Source organism: Manis pentadactyla, chromosome 10 (genome assembly GCF_030020395.1).
Source record: "Manis pentadactyla isolate mManPen7 chromosome 10, mManPen7.hap1, whole genome shotgun sequence".
NCBI classification, from domain to species: Eukaryota; Metazoa; Chordata; class Mammalia; order Pholidota; family Manidae; genus Manis; species Manis pentadactyla.
Window position 1 is genome coordinate 84,420,839 of NC_080028.1, and position 17,087 is coordinate 84,437,925.

The following is a 17,087-nucleotide window of genomic DNA, read 5'->3' on the forward strand; positions in this document are numbered from 1 at the left end:
AATGAGAAGAAAGGCCTGAATGCCTGCTTGGTGGGACTGGTGAAGGCTGGTGGTGCGGGGTGTTGAGGGGAGACAGGAATTGTATCTGGAGGTCATGCCAGGTGTTGGGAGTCCAAAGTAAATTGCCAGGTTGAAAATTTTGCTTGCTTTGGTGCAGGGGCCGAGGCTGGAGAGGAAAGCGGCTGTCAGGGGAAAGGGCCTTTAATGTACAGCTACAAATCATAAGCTTTATTCTGAAGGCAGCAGGGATCCAGGAGTGGGTTTTAAGCTAGGAAGGGATGTTTCAGTTTGGATTCCTTAGAACGAGACCCTGAGAGAAGGGTTTGTGTCCAAGTGACTTGTTTTGAAAATCGCACTTGTAGGGAGTGGGGGAAGCAGAAAAGGGAAGGGCGGGAGGCCTCAGAGTTAGAGGCAAGAGCGCTAAGCCCCACAGTCACTGATGAACTCCTCCACCTGACAATCGTTGGTTAATGCCTGTGCTGGAAAGTGGGGGTGGGGAGGTACTTAAACTCCCAGGCTGTAAACTTCCCATTTGCCTCAGAGTTAAGAGGCAAGAGAGCTAAGCCCCAGTCACTGATGAACTCCTCCACCTGACAATCATTGGTTAATGCCTGTGCTGGAAAGTGAGGGTGGGGAGGTACTTAAACTCCCAGGCTGTAAACTTCCCATTTTCAGCTTTTTCAGGTAAACAACTCTGTTAGCCCGAAGGGTAGTTCACCAGAGAAACCACCTCTGGTGCTGGCTTTTGAAAGCACACCAAAGATAATGTGGCACACAGACTCAACGAAAAAGTGATTCCACGGAATCTGGGTGAAGCATCTACATAGTTCTAGGAGGTACAGTTCACATTAGAGGAATCACTGGTAGATGTGGATTGGAGGGAGAATAATGAGGTTGATGCAGTGACCCTGATCAGGGATGTTTAAGGCCTAGGTGAATCCTCAGCTAGAAAGGACAGCGTCTGTAACTGAAGATGTTGGGTGAAGTTAAAGTGAGGCATCAGAACCCTGGGTATGGCTAGAATAACAATCTTGAAGATGGGGGATGGGAGTTGGAAAAAGCATTACAATTTCAATTTTTTCTTGATTTTTATTTCTTCTGTTATGCTGCCAGACACCTGTCATTTACTGCTTGCCCCCCAAAACTCCTTCATTTCTCAAAAGCCAAGTAACTAGCGCTTTCCACTGCCATGGCCCTCCAAATACCTAACTCAGATTTCTTGAACTCTAATCTCTGAGCCTCATCAACAGGCCTTGGGCATTCCACCCTCTTAGAATTGATTCTAAGCCCAAAACCAAATTATAAGTAAAAAAAATTCAAAGTGGCCTAAGGGAATGTTTTTTGAGCACTTACCCTGTCTGGCACTGTGCAGTACACTTGTTTTATATGCATGATATAGGTTAATACGTGGTTTAACCTTTATATACTTACATGGCTTACATACAGTTTAACCTCTAAGGACGCTCTAATGTACCCACACTTGTACAACTTACCCAGATTTGGGTCAGAGCCCAAGATTCTCATTCGTTAATCCTAAAACGCTTTTCTTTTTTGTCCACTGCCTTCGGCTAGTTTCTATTCAAAGAAATCTGGTTTTGGGGTCCTGGTCCTTTAGAAAGGCTTCATCCCGTGACAGTGATTTATTGGCTGTCTCTGGGTACACCTGTCCTGCTTCCTCCACCCCAACACTGTCCTTTTCCCACCCCGAGCAAGGCAGGTAGGTTCTAAAATAAAAAAGGCGTTGACCGGCATTAGGCTGGAGGAGGTGGGTGGTGCACTGCCAGGCAGGGAGGCTGAACGCGCTCCGCCCGGGTAAAGTGGGGGCGGCTCCCACCGTGAGTGTTAGCACGTCTTGGTTTCTTCAGGTACTAGGGACTTTAAAAAAGATCCAGCTAGGTCATCACATCAGTAAAGTCTTTCTCTTTTCAACTCCACTGTGCAGCCATATTGCCACACGGAAAAAAAGGAACGCCAAAGGAACTGGCACCGCAAAAGTCAAGCTGTCTCGGCTCCTAGAGACGGCCTCACTCACCAATGAGCTCGCGACACATCACAGACCCGCCTCCAGCCCGCGCTACCTAAGCCGCGCGTCGCTGACCCGGAGCGGAAAGCGCTGCGTGGTGCCGGATTCTTGCGTCACTTCCGCCACAGCGATGGCGGCACAGGGAAAATCTACGGTTGTTGCAGCAGCGACTTCAGGTGTTGCGGGGGTGGGCGAACCCGGCCCTGGGGAGAATGCGGCGGTAGAGGGGACTGCCCCGTCCCCGGGCCGCGTCTCCCCGCCCACCCCGGCGCGCAGCGAACCGGAAGTCACCGTTGAGATTGGAGAAACGTACCTGTGCCGGCGGCCGGATAGCACCTGGCGTGAGGGCGGGGCCCGGGGCCGGGGCGGGGTGCAAAGGCGGGACGAAGATTAGGGGTGCGTTCTCTGAGGGGCGTGGGGGTGGGGCTCGAGCGAAAAGAACGCGGGGTTTCGCTCTATCACCACGACGCTTGCAAACCCCAGCAGCCGGGCCTTCGCCAAGTTCTTCTAATAGTGAATAGAGCCTCCGTTCCACTTCCTTGCCCAGTATTCTGCTTCAGCCCCTTTTCTTGTTAACCGTGCTTCCTCTTGTCTCTGCGGCGACTCCTTCCATCCGTCCCTTACAGCAGTCCACGGAGAGGACCTCCCGGAACACGAAAACAAGCTTCCTCTTTCCTTTCCTTGCATCATTTTAAAAGTAAACCCCAAACTCCTTAGAATAGTATTCATTTTTGTGGTCTCTCTGGCTTCTAACCACCCCTAGCAAAAGCCATTGACAGACCAGACCATGCCATGCCATGCCTTCTGAAGACCATACCACTTGTACCCTGCGCTTGGAATGCTCTTTCTTCCTTTTCTTCATGTTCATCTGGTTAGCTTCTATTCATCATTTCAGCAACATATCCCTTGTGATGCTATTCCTGACTCCCTTCAGGCAAAGTGAGTCATTCCCTTCTATATGTCCCCACAACATTTTCTTTATACTTAAGCTATGGTGTATGTAGCATTAGATTGTAATTGCCAATCTATGTCTTCCCCCATCAAAGTGGGAACTTTTGGGGGGCATGACTTTGTGTGATTCACTGCTGTGTCCTCTCTACCCACAGGGTAGGGCCAGACACGCGGTGATTGTCTTACTCATTTATTGAATGGTATGCCAGTTGTCAGGTGCTGTACTAAAAGCTTTAGAGGTGTTAACTAATCTTCTGAGGTGGGCACTATTATCCCTATGTAGCAGATGAAAAAACTTAGGCTCAACCAAAATAACTTGCCCAGTAAAATAGAGCTGGAAAGTCGAAGCTAGAATTGTATATAAATCCATGCTGTTTGAATCCAGAGCCAGTCCTCATGGAGGCCAGTCCCAAAGAAGGTCAGGACTGAGAAGCCCCTCCACCCATACCTTGGCCACCAAATGCTTGCAAGCGCTGGACTGCCGAAGCAGCCCCAAACCTCTCCTCAGGCCCTCAGCCCAAGAGGGACTCTGGCTCAGTCCCCTCTGCCCCTCTTGACTTTCCCAGGTAGGTCTCAGGCAGACATTCCCACCTTGTCCTCATGCAACGTCAGATGATGTGTGGCCAACATATGGATCCCAAGTCTCAAACAAATGAAGGACTAAATATAGTAAAACAAGCCTGAAGATGGACTTAAGTGAAAACTCTTAACACTTTTCAATCTGTGGGCCTGGGTAAGCCTGTATTCTCTACTGTAGAATAAAAACAACAGCCCCAAGCTGGCCCACCTCACAGGCAGTGACTGAACGGAATGGCAGAGGTGGACAGGTGAGGTTAGCTTATGTGTGGCCCTGGAACCTAGAAACTGCGCCTCAGTGTGAAGGATCCCTTTTGTTTCAGTCCTGCCTTCCTTCCTGATGATTCTAGCCTTTTTCCATCACAGATTCTGCTGAAGTGATCCAGTCTCGAGTGAATGATCAGGAGGGCCGAGAGGAATTCTATGTACACTACGTAGGCTGTGAGTGATTTGGGGTATCTGGGCCTGGGTGTGGGGAGAGGAGTGGAAGAGCAGCACCCTCATGGACCCTCCTCACAGTTAATCGGCGACTGGATGAATGGGTAGACAAAAACCGGCTGGCGCTGACCAAGACAGTGAAGGATGCCGTGCAAAAGAACTCAGAGAAGTACCTGAGCGAGCTGGCTGAGCAGCCCGAGCGCAAGATCACTCGCAACCAAAAGCGCAAGCATGATGAGATCAACCATGTGCAGAAGGTCCGGGTCCCTCCTCTTCCCTGGTGCCCCAGGAGGCTCAGCTGCCTTTCCTAAATCCCTTGTGTCCCCAGTGCCAAAACCACAGCAGCTCCTACTTCTCAGATTCCTACACTGTGTCAGGGACTACCTATCTCTTCTCATGTACCCTTGACATAGAACAGGCTCAGAAAGGGCAAGGGCTTAGCTACAGTCTCACGGCAAGGAAATGGCACAGTGGGGACTGGAACTTGGGCCTCTTGCTCAGGTAACCTCTTTTGTCTCCTAGTGGCTTTTCCACCTTAGAAAAACACTTGAAATCCAAAGGGGAAGAAGAGAATGAATAATGTTGAACACTTGCTGTTGCCAAGCCCCATGCTGAATGCTATGCATGTATAAGTTCAGATCTCCTAAACAGTTCAACACCCCAGGGATAGTTACTTCTTTTTGTAGTTGAGGAAGCAGGTTCAGAGAGGTAGGCAACATACCCAGGGTCACACAGCTAGTAAAAGGGTGGGCTGGTACTAGGATAATAATGACAAAATTTATTAGCTTGTGAGCCAATATTTTAGGCTATTTTAATACATGATCTCACTGAAGTTTCACAGCAACCCTGTGAATTCCCAATTGCACACCTGTGAGGTAATCATTATTATCCCCAGTTTACAGGGGAAGAACAGATAGGTTTAGGAACCCAGTCAGGAATTAGATTTGCCAACTAGATTATCATACTTCAGGGCACAAGCCCTTAACCACAACTTTGACACATCCTAAGAACTCTGGCCATTTGTCCTAACAGCTTTTCCCTTACTTCCTCCTGCTCTGAACCTAAGTTTCTTGGTTTGTAAATGGGGAGCGCAAAGGAGAACAGGATTCATTGAACTCTGAAGGCACTCATTCATTGATTAGTTTTAACCAGTGCGATATTTTTTCATTCTTCTGAGTGCTCATTGTGTGCTTTGTGGCAGTGTTTTTCAAACTGTGGTGCACAGCCATTAGATTGCCAAATTTATTCATAGTTATGACCAGGATCTAAATTTTTTAAATAGAAGAAAAAAGTACGATAAGATAGAAAACATCAGAGCACATCGCACTTTATTAAAGGTAAGTATAGTTTTGAGAAGCTTTTATTTCATATACAAATACACGTTTATGTACATAAACATTACAACCAGTTTACAGTACAAACTGCACTTCATACAATGGCTTACGATAAAAAGTTTTTTGAAGTAACCCATATTAGACCTCTCAAGGTCTGAAAGCAGCACTGTCCAACTGAGCTTCTTGCAGTAAATGGAGATGTGCAGTATTTGCACAGTCCAGTAGAGTAGCCACTAGCCAGATGTGGCTATTGAGCACTTGAAATGTGTTCAACTAAAACAATTGAATTTTGTTTAAACTTAATGAATTTACATAACCACATGTGGCTAGTGGCTACTCCACTGGATAGCACAGGTCTAAGGTTCTCTTAGTTCCCCATCCAGGTGGCACTGGTAGATGTCAGTGGGGTGGATGACAGTGGGCCAGTGGTGGTAAAATCAAAGGATGGATAATAATGGAGTTAATCAGGATTTTTCAGAGCTACTGTTTAATCTTAAATAAATTGCAACGTTTAAGAAAAGTAGTGTTTTTGTAGTTCTTTAATGAATTTGCAGAAGAGGATTCTGTTTAGTGAGAGTTGAGATATGTGTCTTAATGAGGCATCTGAGGAGGAAAATTCCCCTCAGCTTTGCATGGATTAGGCACAGATTTGGACAGACTATAGGGCCCAGCTGTGCTGAGTACCAGTTCTGTGACCTCACCTCTTTGTATCTCAGTTTCCTCTTTTTTGCTGTGCAGGTAATGAGCACTCTTGTCCCAGGTTCATTGTGAGGACTAAATGAAATAATACCTGTGGACTGCTTGGCAGTTAAAATAAATGGCAGCTAGCTGGTCCCCAAGGGCATGTGACCTCACTTCGTCCTCCTGTTTACTCCTCTATCAAATAGAAATAAGGCTGTATCTTGGGGTTGCATAAAGGATTAAGTGAGGCCATATAGGCAAAGTGCTTTGTGGAAGGGATTCTGAGCAAAATGCTGGCTCCTTTTCTCCTCAACTACAGGGCAAGGCTGCCATCCATCTGCTCTGGTATGTCATAGGCTTTGGGTACCCCCTCCATTGTCCTACAGTTTGGCCTAGAAGCAGTATGTATGACTTAGTGCTTGCTTTCTACAGACGAGGAAAGGAGGGGAAAACCAAGTGGGGTCAGTTGGAGTGTATTAGCCACTGCATTCCTGACTTGGGAAGAAGGTGTATGCATGGGAAGAATCCAGTCTGACCTGGAGTGAGTGGGAATGGTGCTGGGCCTTCAAGGACAGGAAAGAGCTCAGTAAAAACAATTGCACATGACAGCTGACAAAGCTCTGTCTCATCACACACTCACCTGGCTCATACTCTGTACTAGGTTGAGTAAATGTTTTCTGGAGGTAATGGGAGAGGGAAAGGCATTCAAGGTGGAACTGCATGTGCAAAGGCATGAAGGCTGGAAAAAGGGGTATTTCTAGCAGTGGAGATTTGAAGGGCTGAGACTGAACAAAGGCTGTGAACCTGAGGAGGCCTAGTCAGTTTTCCAGACCTGAGATAGTGATTTTGCAGTAGGACAGAATTCCAGAGAGGAACCAGTTCTGGAGAAGTCAGGTAGAGTTGACATGAACTGACCCTTAACTGAATGCCAGGCTGAGGGAGAGTCTTGTTACTGATTTTGGGCAGTTGGACCGAGGGTGATGCTGCCAGTGAGGTGGGGAGACCAGGAGAACTGACAGGTTTGCAAGGAGAAAAAGCTGAGTTCCTTACTGGACACTTGTAGCCTGATGCATCTGTGAGAGGAACCTCTGGGAGCAGTGCTTATCAGCAGGCAGCTCCTCAGGGCTGGGGCTCAGGAAAGAGGTCCAGGGGTAGTGGGGAGTTGACAGCAGTTCCAGCTATGGGCATGGAAGATAGGACCCATTATTTCATATGTCCCATGATGACTGACAGCTGGCTTCACCTCATACAGCTGAAGCTCTAATCAACCCAAGGACTGGAATCAGGCCTCCTGACCCTAGCTCTGTTCATCTGGCACAAGGTCCAAACTGGGCATTAGGGACATCTGGGATGTATGGGTGGGTGGGCAGACAGGAGAGGAGCTTCTTGGACAAGCCAGCTTCAAAACCAGGTTAAAATAAATTAGCTGTTTATATGTTTATGTCATTCAGGGGATGAACTCTGGCAGACAGGAGGGAAGCTGTGGGTTCTGGGATGGGGGAAGTTGGCCTGACCACCCCTTCTATTCACCTGTCCACTGCTCTTTCCTTGCCCAGACCTATGCAGAGATGGACCCCACAACAGCAGCCTTGGAGAAGGAACATGAAGCGGTAAGCGGGGAGCAGGGCTCCTGACTGTGGGCACTCACTCCCCACTGCTTTCCTTGCCCTGACTGAGCTATGCACAGCTTTCCACTTCCACCTTGTCCACAGATCACCAAGGTGAAGTATGTGGATAAGATCCACATTGGGAACTACGAAATCGATGCCTGGTACTTCTCACCATTCCCTGAAGACTATGGGAAACAGCCCAAGCTGTGGCTCTGCGAGTACTGCCTAAAGTACATGAAATATGAGAAGAGCTACCGCTTCCATTTGGTGAGGCTGGGCCAGGCTGGGGCTGGTGAGAGGTGGGCATTGAGATCAAGAATGACTGAGGGAGCAGCAGTAGAGAAGAGACAGGTCCAGGGGAGTCAAGGACAAGGAAGAGCTGCCCCTGGGTCAATAAACCTGGATTTTAGGCCTACTGCTGAGTTTACTGGAGAGATTTTGGCCAACTTGCAGCCTCTTCCCCTCCTGACCTCAGTTTCTTTTTCTGTGAAACAGGGACAGTAATCCCTGTCCTTACCCCCTGCTCTGGTCAACCCAAATGCCACATGTTTATCAAGGCCAGCCTAGTGCCAGGTTCATCAGTGCAAAAGAGGAAGCAGGCAGAGCCCCCACCCTTGGGACTATAAGGTGCTGACAGATGGGAAGTGTTGGTACATGGGAGCTGCTGGGGTGGGGGCTTTTATCACTAGTGCAGTGGGCTGCTCCCCAAAGGGTGGGACCTGAGACAAATGTGTAGGGTTTAGGAGATGCCATTGTCTTGGACGAGAGCCCTTCAGAGTTCTCTAGAGCCAGGCTGACCTGGACTTGAAACAATCTTGCTGTGTGGTGTTCAAGCCCATTACTTAGCCTGTCTGTGCCTCAGTTTCTTCATCTGTAATAGAGGCTCCATCTCCTCTGGTGGCTGGGAGGTTTACTCATGTAGTTGGAGTGTGAGCCCAAGGCCCACAGTTGGGGAAGTTGAGAGAAACAGAGACCTACTGCAAGACACACAGGTGGGTTGGGGGGTCCGCAGGCAGAGAATCTCAGGGCCTCAAGCCTGTGTACCCCCATCCCCACTCCAGGGCCAGTGTCAGTGGCGGCAGCCCCCAGGGAAGGAAATCTATCGCAAGAGCAACATCTCCGTGTACGAGGTGGACGGCAAAGACCACAAGGTGAGCAAGGTGGCTGAGGTGCTGTGGGTGGCAGGGGAAGCACTGGGCACCTCTTGGACAGTCCTCACCATCACCAGAATACAGGGGCCAACTTTAGGCTGAGCATCCACCAGGAAAAGGCCTGTGGGATCATGCTTAGCCTGGTACTTGGCCTGTGGTTGATGCATAGTAAACACATGACCCTGTGGTGCCAGCCTTGGGGAGTGGGTTTCCATTCTGTCCTGGAGGACTTTTCGCCTCATGGGGTAGATTAGGTTTGGGCTGTTCTGGAACCCAGACCATAGATTGTCATGCCTGAGGTTCTTCTAGAAGTGCATTCTTTTTCTGCCTGAAGGAGAAGTTTGTTTTTCCTGGGAGGAAACTACTTGGTGTGAGGAGATTTCCTGCCTCAGAGCTCTGTGGCTCTGAAGAGTGAGTTCCTTGTTCCTGCAGAAAGACCTTAATGGGGCAGGATGGGGCCTTTGGGGCCTACATTGTTTGTCATTGAGAACCTGGCCTCTTGGTAGGTCTCACCAAGGGTCCTCATTTCCTATGGAAGGGCAGTAGAGGGGAGGACAAGGGGAGCAGGCTTTTGAGTGACTCCGACTTCAAATTGCCACATCACTGCCTAGCTGGCCTTGGACAAGTTATTTAACATTGTTCCTGTTTCCTCATCTATAAGTTAGAAGTCATGATATTTACCTAATTAGGGTCATTAGTGGAATAAATGAGACAGGAATGTCTAGTACTTAGTAAAAGTGCCTGGCATCAAGGTGCTTAGTAAACATGGACCTATTATTGGTGGATGTGGGTGCTCTTTAAAGTTCTATGGTTCTCCAGCTTTGAGGCCTTAGGGAAGACTTCCTTCCCAGAGCCTCAGTTTCCTCCAAAGTAAAAATACTGGGTTCACCTGAAATTGTTGGATCAAATGAGAGTAGATGTAAAAGATATCATAAACCAGAGGGCCCATTGGTCTGTGCCATGAGGTCCCATTCCTTCCTGATGTTTGTTTCTGGCCTGGGTGGTATCTGAGCCTGCAGCAAGGAGGCTGACAAGGCCCACAGCAGAGTGCATCCAGGCAGGCAGACAGCTCAGGCTTCAGTCAGGCTTGAGGCTCATCCATTCAGCAAATACTTAGCACCCAGCTTCATGCTTAGCCCTGTGCTGGGTGTTTGAGTACATAGCTGTGAACAAGTCAGAACTCACATACCAGTTTGAAACCTGCCATGGGACCCTGGGCAAACCACTGCCTCCTCTGAGCCTCAGTTTCTTGACTGGAAATGTAACACTGAATGTCCATGAAGATTGAACTCATATTTAGCACTCAAAAGTAGTAGCCATGATTAGTCAAGCTCTGCCATTACTTCCTTAAGTACTACTGGCTCTCTGGTTTTTAGTTTCCCTATCCAGAAAATGACTCTGAGACTTCTTTCAGTTCCAAAAGCAGCTGTTTAGTGCGGAGCCAGCTTTTCACCATCCTGGCACTGGCCCAGCCCTTGCGAGCAGGGTGGCAGCTCTTACCCAGGCATCAATGGGGCTGGGTCGGAGACTTGTACCTGTTTCCTGAACCTGCTTCCACCTTCCCTACCCTCAGATTTACTGTCAGAACCTGTGTCTGCTGGCCAAGCTTTTCCTGGACCACAAGACATTATACTTTGATGTGGAGCCCTTCGTCTTTTACATCTTAACTGAGGTGGACAGGCAGGGGGCCCACATCGTCGGCTACTTCTCTAAGGTGCTGGGTTGGGAAGCCCAGGTTGAGGGGAGGATGGGAAATATGTATCACAGTAGGGGCTGAGTCTCTGTGCAGTCTGACCACCCATCCCTGCAGGAGAAAGAGTCTCCAGATGGGAACAATGTTGCCTGCATCCTGACCCTGCCCCCCTACCAGCGCCGTGGCTATGGAAAGTTCCTCATTGCTTTCAGTGAGTGGCTCCTGGCCTGTCCAGGGAAGGGGTAGCTGTAGTGTGGGTGCCAGGCTAGGGCTGGGTCCTCAGGATCCTCTTTTCTACCACCAGGTTATGAGCTCTCCAAGCTAGAGAGCACAGTAGGCTCCCCCGAGAAGCCACTGTCTGACCTGGGCAAGCTCAGCTACCGCAGCTACTGGTCTTGGGTCCTGCTGGAGATCCTGCGAGACTTCCGGGGCACACTGTCCATCAAGGACCTTAGGTGAGAGCCCTGGTCCCCAGCCCTGTCCGGGGCATGCTGTCCATCAAGGACCTCGTGATGGAGGCTTCCTGGAACCCTCAAAAGAGGGAAGGAAATTGGCCATGATCCTGTCTTGTTGTTCCCCTTTACCATCCCAGCCAGACACCACAAGGGAACTCTCTCCAGCATCTGCTCTAATCCCTTTCTGCAGCCAGATGACCAGCATCACCCAGAACGACATCATCAGCACCCTACAGTCCCTCAACATGGTCAAGTACTGGAAGGGCCAGCATGTGATCTGTGTCACACCCAAGCTGGTAGAGGAGCACCTCAAAAGTGCCCAGTATAAGAAACCACCCATAACAGGTGGGTGGGGGGTGCCCTGTGTGTGTGTGTGTGCGCGCGAACCCGTGGTACGTGTGGTGGGGGTAGGCATAAGGATTCCTAGGGACGAAGGCCTCCTTTTTGCTGTAACATGATCCCAAACCAGTCTGACCAGTTCCCAGGACTGAAACCTGGGGCAGGCTAATCATTCCTGAACTTCCCTGCCCCCTCCCCAGGACTCAGTCTGCCCTTGTTCTCACCTAGAGGTGAAACCTGGCCTGAGCCCAGAGCAGAGCAGCTCTGTGAGCAGGCCAGGCCCAGAGGCCCAGCCCTGCCTCTCATGCCTCTTCTTCCCACAGTGGACTCTGTCTGTCTCAAGTGGGCACCTCCCAAGCACAAGCAAGTCAAACTCTCTAAGAAGTGAGTGGCCTGTGCCCCTGCTGTTGGACCCATGCCTTCTTGCCCCCTGGCTTATAAATATGTACAGGACCTGTTTCATCACTTCTTAAATAAAGTAAGTTCTGCCGATGACTCTGGACCTTGGAGGAGGGAAGGAGAGGCCAGGAACTGATACTCACTTCATATCACACATATAGCCAATTATGCACAAAATATTTTACTTCTTGCTCCTCCTGCTCCCACCTCAGATCCAAGCACTTGCCCAGTTCCGGTGGGGGCTCAGTCCTCCGGAGTCCAGGAATCATGGCTCAAGTGGGGCATGGCAACCAATGGGGCAAGACTGGGCCTTTTCTGTCCTTGAAAACATGATGCCTAGAGGCAGCTGCAGCCCAGGAGACAGGAAAAGGGTGAAATGATGGGGCTCATCTGGCAGAGCAGGCGGGGCACCAGGGCTAGCCCTTCAACAGCAACTAGCTGGGCAGCTGTCTAGTCTTCTACAAACAGGGCCCATTTTTCATAGGTAATGGTCCTAAGGGCTCCATAGGAGCCCAGTCAGTAGGCTTGTGGACAGCAGGTAGAAGTAACCAGAGGCTCCAGCCAGAACCACAGGCAGTAAAACTCCTGACTGGGTTGTCCCAAAGAACAAACCCAGTAGTGTGGATGCAAAGGTTAGAATGGTGCCTGGATTCCCACAGGGTCTGGGAGGAAAGGGTGGCTCAAGCCAGGCCCCAAGTCCAATGAGTGTTAGGAAGGGGTCAGGTCTATTCCTGGGAACAGGCATCGGTCTTCAAGTGCAGTGTGGAAATCCTGGAAGCAGGGTCACCCCCTGGGTGAGTAACTTAGTGCTCACACAAAGGGTAGAGGAGGCTCAGAGTCAGGCCCAGTGGAAGCAGAAGAATGAGTCCCAACAAGCCTTGGGCAGGTACAGAATTGAAGGCCTCATGCTTGGTACAGAGGTTGCCATCAGACTGGGATTCCTGGATTTGGGGCACCACACGAGGCTGGAGCTCTGCCACATGGTAGTGAATCCAGGAGGCATAACTGGAGGTCAGAGTGTACACACCAGGCCTGTTGGGGGCCCCACAAGCATCACCCCAGCTCACAATGCCTGCCAGGTACCAGAGGCCCCCCATAGGGCAGGAGAGTGGGCCTCCAGAGTCACCCTGAGAAGAAAAGCCGTACACAGCTGTTAGTACTAGGCCCCAGGCTTCTAGTCATCCATGCCAGCCCCATCCAGCACTCACCTCCCAAGATGCACTTGTCTCATCACTTCCCCTGGGTGCCCCGCATTTACCTGGCAGGCATCCTTGCCCCCGTTCACATAGCCAGCACACACCATGTCCTGCTGCACAGAATGGGGCTCCTCAGGCTTGGCGTTAATGTTGTACAGGCAGTTACATGTCTCACGGCTGATAAGTGGCACCACAAGTTGCTGCAGTTGCCTGGGGGCCTTGAGGCTCACTGTGGGGGAAAAGGTGCTTACCTAGGGCTCCTACCCTGAGTCATTCTGCCCTCCCTGCCACTAGACACAGTGCCCACCTCACCTGAGGGAGCCACGTGGCCCCATCCAGTGACAGTACACTGGAGACCATTGGGGAAGGAGGCATTGGCAGCAGGGAGGCAGATGGGCCGGATGTAGCGGGAAAAGGTGACAGGGTTGCTGAGTCGGAGGAGAGCAATGTCCCCCTGGGAGCCCTCCTGGTGGTAGCTGGGGTGGGAAATGACCTGTGCCACGGTGCGGACCTCAGCCTCAGGGGTGTAGGAGTCCAGCTGGTGAGCCCCCAGCTTTACCTCGTAATCCACCTTGTGGTGCTCCCTGCAGGGGGAGAGGCCAAGGCTGAGACTCGGGAAATACCTATCATCCCTGTTGCCGTGTGGTATCCAACCCCAGATTCTGATCCCAGGCAACAGACCTTTTAGGTTCCAAACTGCACCCTAGTTTTATCCTGTGACCTGTGACCTCTGGCCTTCCCTTCCGACTGTTCCTCTCAGAATTTATTGATACCCCTGGACTCAACCCCAAAACCATAGCTCTGACCTGGACCCCTAAACTTTGACCAACAGCCCACTTTTGACTTCCCTGCCCTGCCCCCTACCCAGCAGGTACCTTGGGAAGCAGTGAGCAGCCGAGAGCACCCACTGCTCTGACAGGAGAGATCCGCCACACACGTGGATACCATCATAGGTGATGCTGACCTGCCAGGGCCACTGGCCAGGGGTTGCACTGCTACCACCTGTGATGCGTGCTTGGGAGGCCACACCACAGAAGCCTGTCCAGGGAGGAAAGGGAGGGTGTCAGGCTCTTCTGGGGCCCCCACAGTAGGTCCTTAGCCCTGCCACTCCTGATACAGCCCAGGTAATCTGGTTTGGAGCTTGGGAAGTGAGTTCACAGAAGCCAGCCCTACCTTTTCCCCATGCCACTGCTTACCAGACACAGGCAGTCCTGCCCCCATTGCCATCCTCGACCCATTACCTGGTTCAGGGTTCATCAGACTTCCTGCCTTCCATCCAGTCCACTCTTTAAAAGTCTGAAGATCTTTATAAACTACAAATCTGGCCAGGTCGTACCCCTTCTTAAATCCTTTGCTAGCCCCACACCACCCCTTAAGATACATTCCAGACTTTCCATGACACTACCATCTACTCCAGCCATATCACACACACAGGGCCACCACTTGTTTGCCTGTAAACCTTTGCTTAACCAGGTCACTCTGCCTACAATACCTTTCTTTATCCCTTCTGTGTCCGCAAACTTTTGTTTACCTTTGGAGACATTCAGACATCAGCCCCTACTTGGCCTGCCCTGACCCTGCTGGCCAATGGGAAAGCTTTGTAGATCCCAGGTCCCCTGGGCTTCCCACCATTACTGCTCAGTCACACACCTGTTATTCTGATGTCTATGACTGCATCTGTTTCAACTTTACCAACCTGGGCATTCCCTAAGGGCAGGGACTAGAGTGAATGCCCATGTCCCTAACACCCAGCACAGGGCTGGGCACCCCAGATGGAGTCGGGGCTCTATGCTGAACAAAGGAAAAGAACAACTGTGCTCCCATGCCCTGAACGCCAGGATTCCAGAACAGCACCACCCCCACCTAGGATGTTGACTACAGCTGGACCCAAGAGCCCTTGACAAAGTCACCTTCCCAGGAGCAAAGGGCACAGTCAGGCTCCTAGTCCTCTCTCCATAATAATAGCTACAATTCAGTGACTGGTCAAGCAATGGCAGGCCCTGAAGGGGCTTTCACTTCCTTTACCGACATGATTCCCTGGAGGGCCCCAGGAGATAAACTTCATTTCAGAGATGAGGGGATCGGCCAAGGACACAGCCAGAACATGGTGAAGCTGGGACTGAAAACCTGATTCAGAGTCGGGTGGTGTGCCTTCTAAGAAGGAAACTCATGGTTTGTTTCCCTTGAACAACCCACCTTTGAAGTCAGACTTGGGTTTAAATCCCAGCAATGTCACTTACTAGTGGGGTGCTCTTGCATAAGCCATGTCTCTGCCCTCAGTTTATCCCTGGAACGAGGGCTACCATTGCCATCTCACAGAGCTACTGAGGGGGTGGGGACTTAAATAAGACAACATAGGCAGGTAAGACGGCCCTGCAGAGAGAGGACCTGTGAGTGCAGGCACTCATTAGACACTCCAGGGGAATCTGAATCCATGTCCCCTCCTCTTTCCCTCACCCACTTCTCCCAGCAAGCCTCACCTTCAGCCCCAGCAGCTCCTGGAAGTAAAGAGAAAGAAGGAGGGGTAAGCAGGGAAGACCAGAGTTCCCAGATCCCTTAGCACCTGCCACCTGTCTTGAGGGCTGGTCCCTCTAGGAGGCCAAAGCTGAAGGGAGAGGAGAGGCCGAGAACTAGGGAGGCTGAAAGCAAGATTCTTAAGCCCAGGATTAGGGAAGTGGCCCAGAAAAGGGTTAGACCGTTGGCCCCTGTGCTCCACTCCTCCCTGCCCACACATACTCACCCAGCCCGGACGGGAATAATCCAAGTGAAAGCACAAAGGCCACAGTCTCCAGCTGCCTAGGCCCCCAGCCAGCCCTCTGGGCCATGGCCCAGGACCAGGGGCCCCTAGGGAGACACCAGGCACCCAAAGGAAAGGAACTAGGACTGATTTGGAAGGCAAGATCCAGTGTCAGGCCCAGAGGAAAGGGATCCTGGAATCCTTTTTGGGAAGGCGGAGCAGGTGTCCAAGGTTGGCTTCAAAGGCAGGGAGCTGGTACAAGGGGAGATGCTGGGGTCTCAGCAGCTGGCGGTGAGGACACGTCTTCAGCACAGCCTGGCTATGCAGAGACGTTCCAGAGTGCTGGCTCCTTAGGGAAAAAGAACATACCTGCCCGCCCTTCCCCTGGCCCCACCCTCCTCATGCTTTTGTAGCCAACAAAGACCTGAGTCCTCCCAGCGCAACACCCCCCTCCCAACACACTGGTGTGTGTGTGTGTGTGTGTGTGTGTGTGTGTGTGTCTTTGGGGGTGCAAGTGCGAGGAGCTAATCAGCCAGTCCAAGGGTCGGGGTGTGTGAGGATCTAATCGGCTAGAGAGCAGCCCCAGGCAGAGTCCCAGACCAGTTATATCTGCCAGGGCCTGGCCCAGCCTTTGTGGTCCTGGAACCACAGCCACTCCTCTCTGGTATCTGAGCTCAGGACACCCGGGTCTGCCCTTGGCCCTACCTTTCAGGGTTTCAGGCCCTTCTGTACAGCCTGCTGCCTCACCTGTGTGTGGTGAGTGTGTCTGGCAGTACCAATCATCCCACAAATATTTACTGAGCACCTACTATGTTCCAGGCATAAGAGACAAAACAGACCTCATCCCTGCCTTCCTGGAGCTCAAAGCAAAGTGGGATTACAGCCGTGAATCAAATAGTCACACAAGCAATTGCAGAATAAATTAAAATGAGTGGTGGAGAGAGAAAAACAAGGCCTCTGGGGGCAAGTTCACAGGAACTTGATATAGGTTGGCATCAAGGAGGGTACCTCAAGGAAGTACATTAGAACTGAGACCTGAAGGTGTAAGGAAATTATATTAACCAGGCAAAGATGGGGGAAGGGTGGTCCCTGTGAGGTACTCAGAGGAAGGAGCAGGTGGCATGGGTTCAGAGAGAAAAGGCCCATGTGCATGTGACTAGATTGGGGGTCAAGTGTGTCCTTTGAGTTTAAAAAGTCTGTGAGCAATTGGGAATGCGTGTTGGCTTCAAGCTTCAGAAGAACGAGCTGAGCTGCACTTCCCCACTTACCTTCCATAAGACTAGGGGTCTGGACCTCTTGAGCCCAGACTTCAAGGCCCAGACTGGAGGGGCGGGGACTTCCTGGAGTGGGTGAGAGGATGGAGGCTGACTCTGGAAGGGGTATAAGCTGGGAAGGAGGGAGCGAGACACTGGATGTTGTAGGTGGGTTTGGGTAGAGGGTGTGCAAATTAAATGTTTGTGGGGAGTGGCATAGGAGTCACTGACTGGGTATGGGGAGCAGGTGG

General features: G+C 51.0%; 2 protein-coding genes across 8 annotated transcripts; one reads left to right on the forward strand and one right to left on the reverse strand.

Moving 5' to 3' along the window:
- The first annotated feature begins 1,940 nt into the window (after positions 1 to 1,940).
- On the forward strand, positions 1,941 to 14,174 carry KAT8 (lysine acetyltransferase 8). Of its 6 annotated transcripts, XR_005033040.2 has the most exons (12): positions 1,949 to 2,364; positions 3,917 to 3,991; positions 4,070 to 4,245; positions 7,560 to 7,613; positions 7,716 to 7,880; positions 8,675 to 8,764; positions 10,338 to 10,478; positions 10,575 to 10,668; positions 10,762 to 10,912; positions 11,103 to 11,257; positions 11,575 to 11,729; positions 13,715 to 14,174. XR_005033040.2 is itself a non-coding variant. In XM_036927299.2 (11 exons), the coding sequence occupies exons 1-11, from the start codon at positions 2,154 to 2,156 to the stop codon at positions 11,637 to 11,639; spliced, it is 1,377 nt and encodes a 458-aa protein (XP_036783194.1). In that variant the 5' UTR covers positions 1,941 to 2,153; the 3' UTR covers positions 11,640 to 11,746. The 6 variants fall into 6 exon arrangements, 5 of the variants coding, with proteins under 5 accessions (XP_036783194.1, XP_036783195.1, XP_036783196.1 ...); XM_036927299.2 differs by lacking the exon at positions 13,715 to 14,174 and having other exon boundaries at positions 1,941 to 2,364; positions 11,575 to 11,746; XM_036927300.2 differs by lacking the exon at positions 13,715 to 14,174 and having other exon boundaries at positions 1,943 to 2,364; positions 11,054 to 11,257; positions 11,575 to 11,746.
- On the reverse strand, positions 11,811 to 15,980 carry PRSS8 (serine protease 8). Of its 2 annotated transcripts, XM_036927308.2 has the most exons (6): positions 15,587 to 15,980; positions 13,722 to 13,884; positions 13,159 to 13,430; positions 12,909 to 13,075; positions 12,465 to 12,777; positions 11,811 to 11,996 (listed from the first exon to the last, which is right to left on the reverse strand). In XM_036927308.2, the coding sequence occupies exons 1-6, from the start codon at positions 15,669 to 15,671 to the stop codon at positions 11,923 to 11,925; spliced, it is 1,074 nt and encodes a 357-aa protein (XP_036783203.1). In that variant the 5' UTR covers positions 15,672 to 15,980; the 3' UTR covers positions 11,811 to 11,922. The 2 variants fall into 2 exon arrangements, with proteins under 2 accessions (XP_036783203.1, XP_057343147.1); XM_057487164.1 differs by having other exon boundaries at positions 11,811 to 12,777; positions 15,587 to 15,976.
- Between the last annotated feature and the right edge of the window lie 1,107 nt (positions 15,981 to 17,087).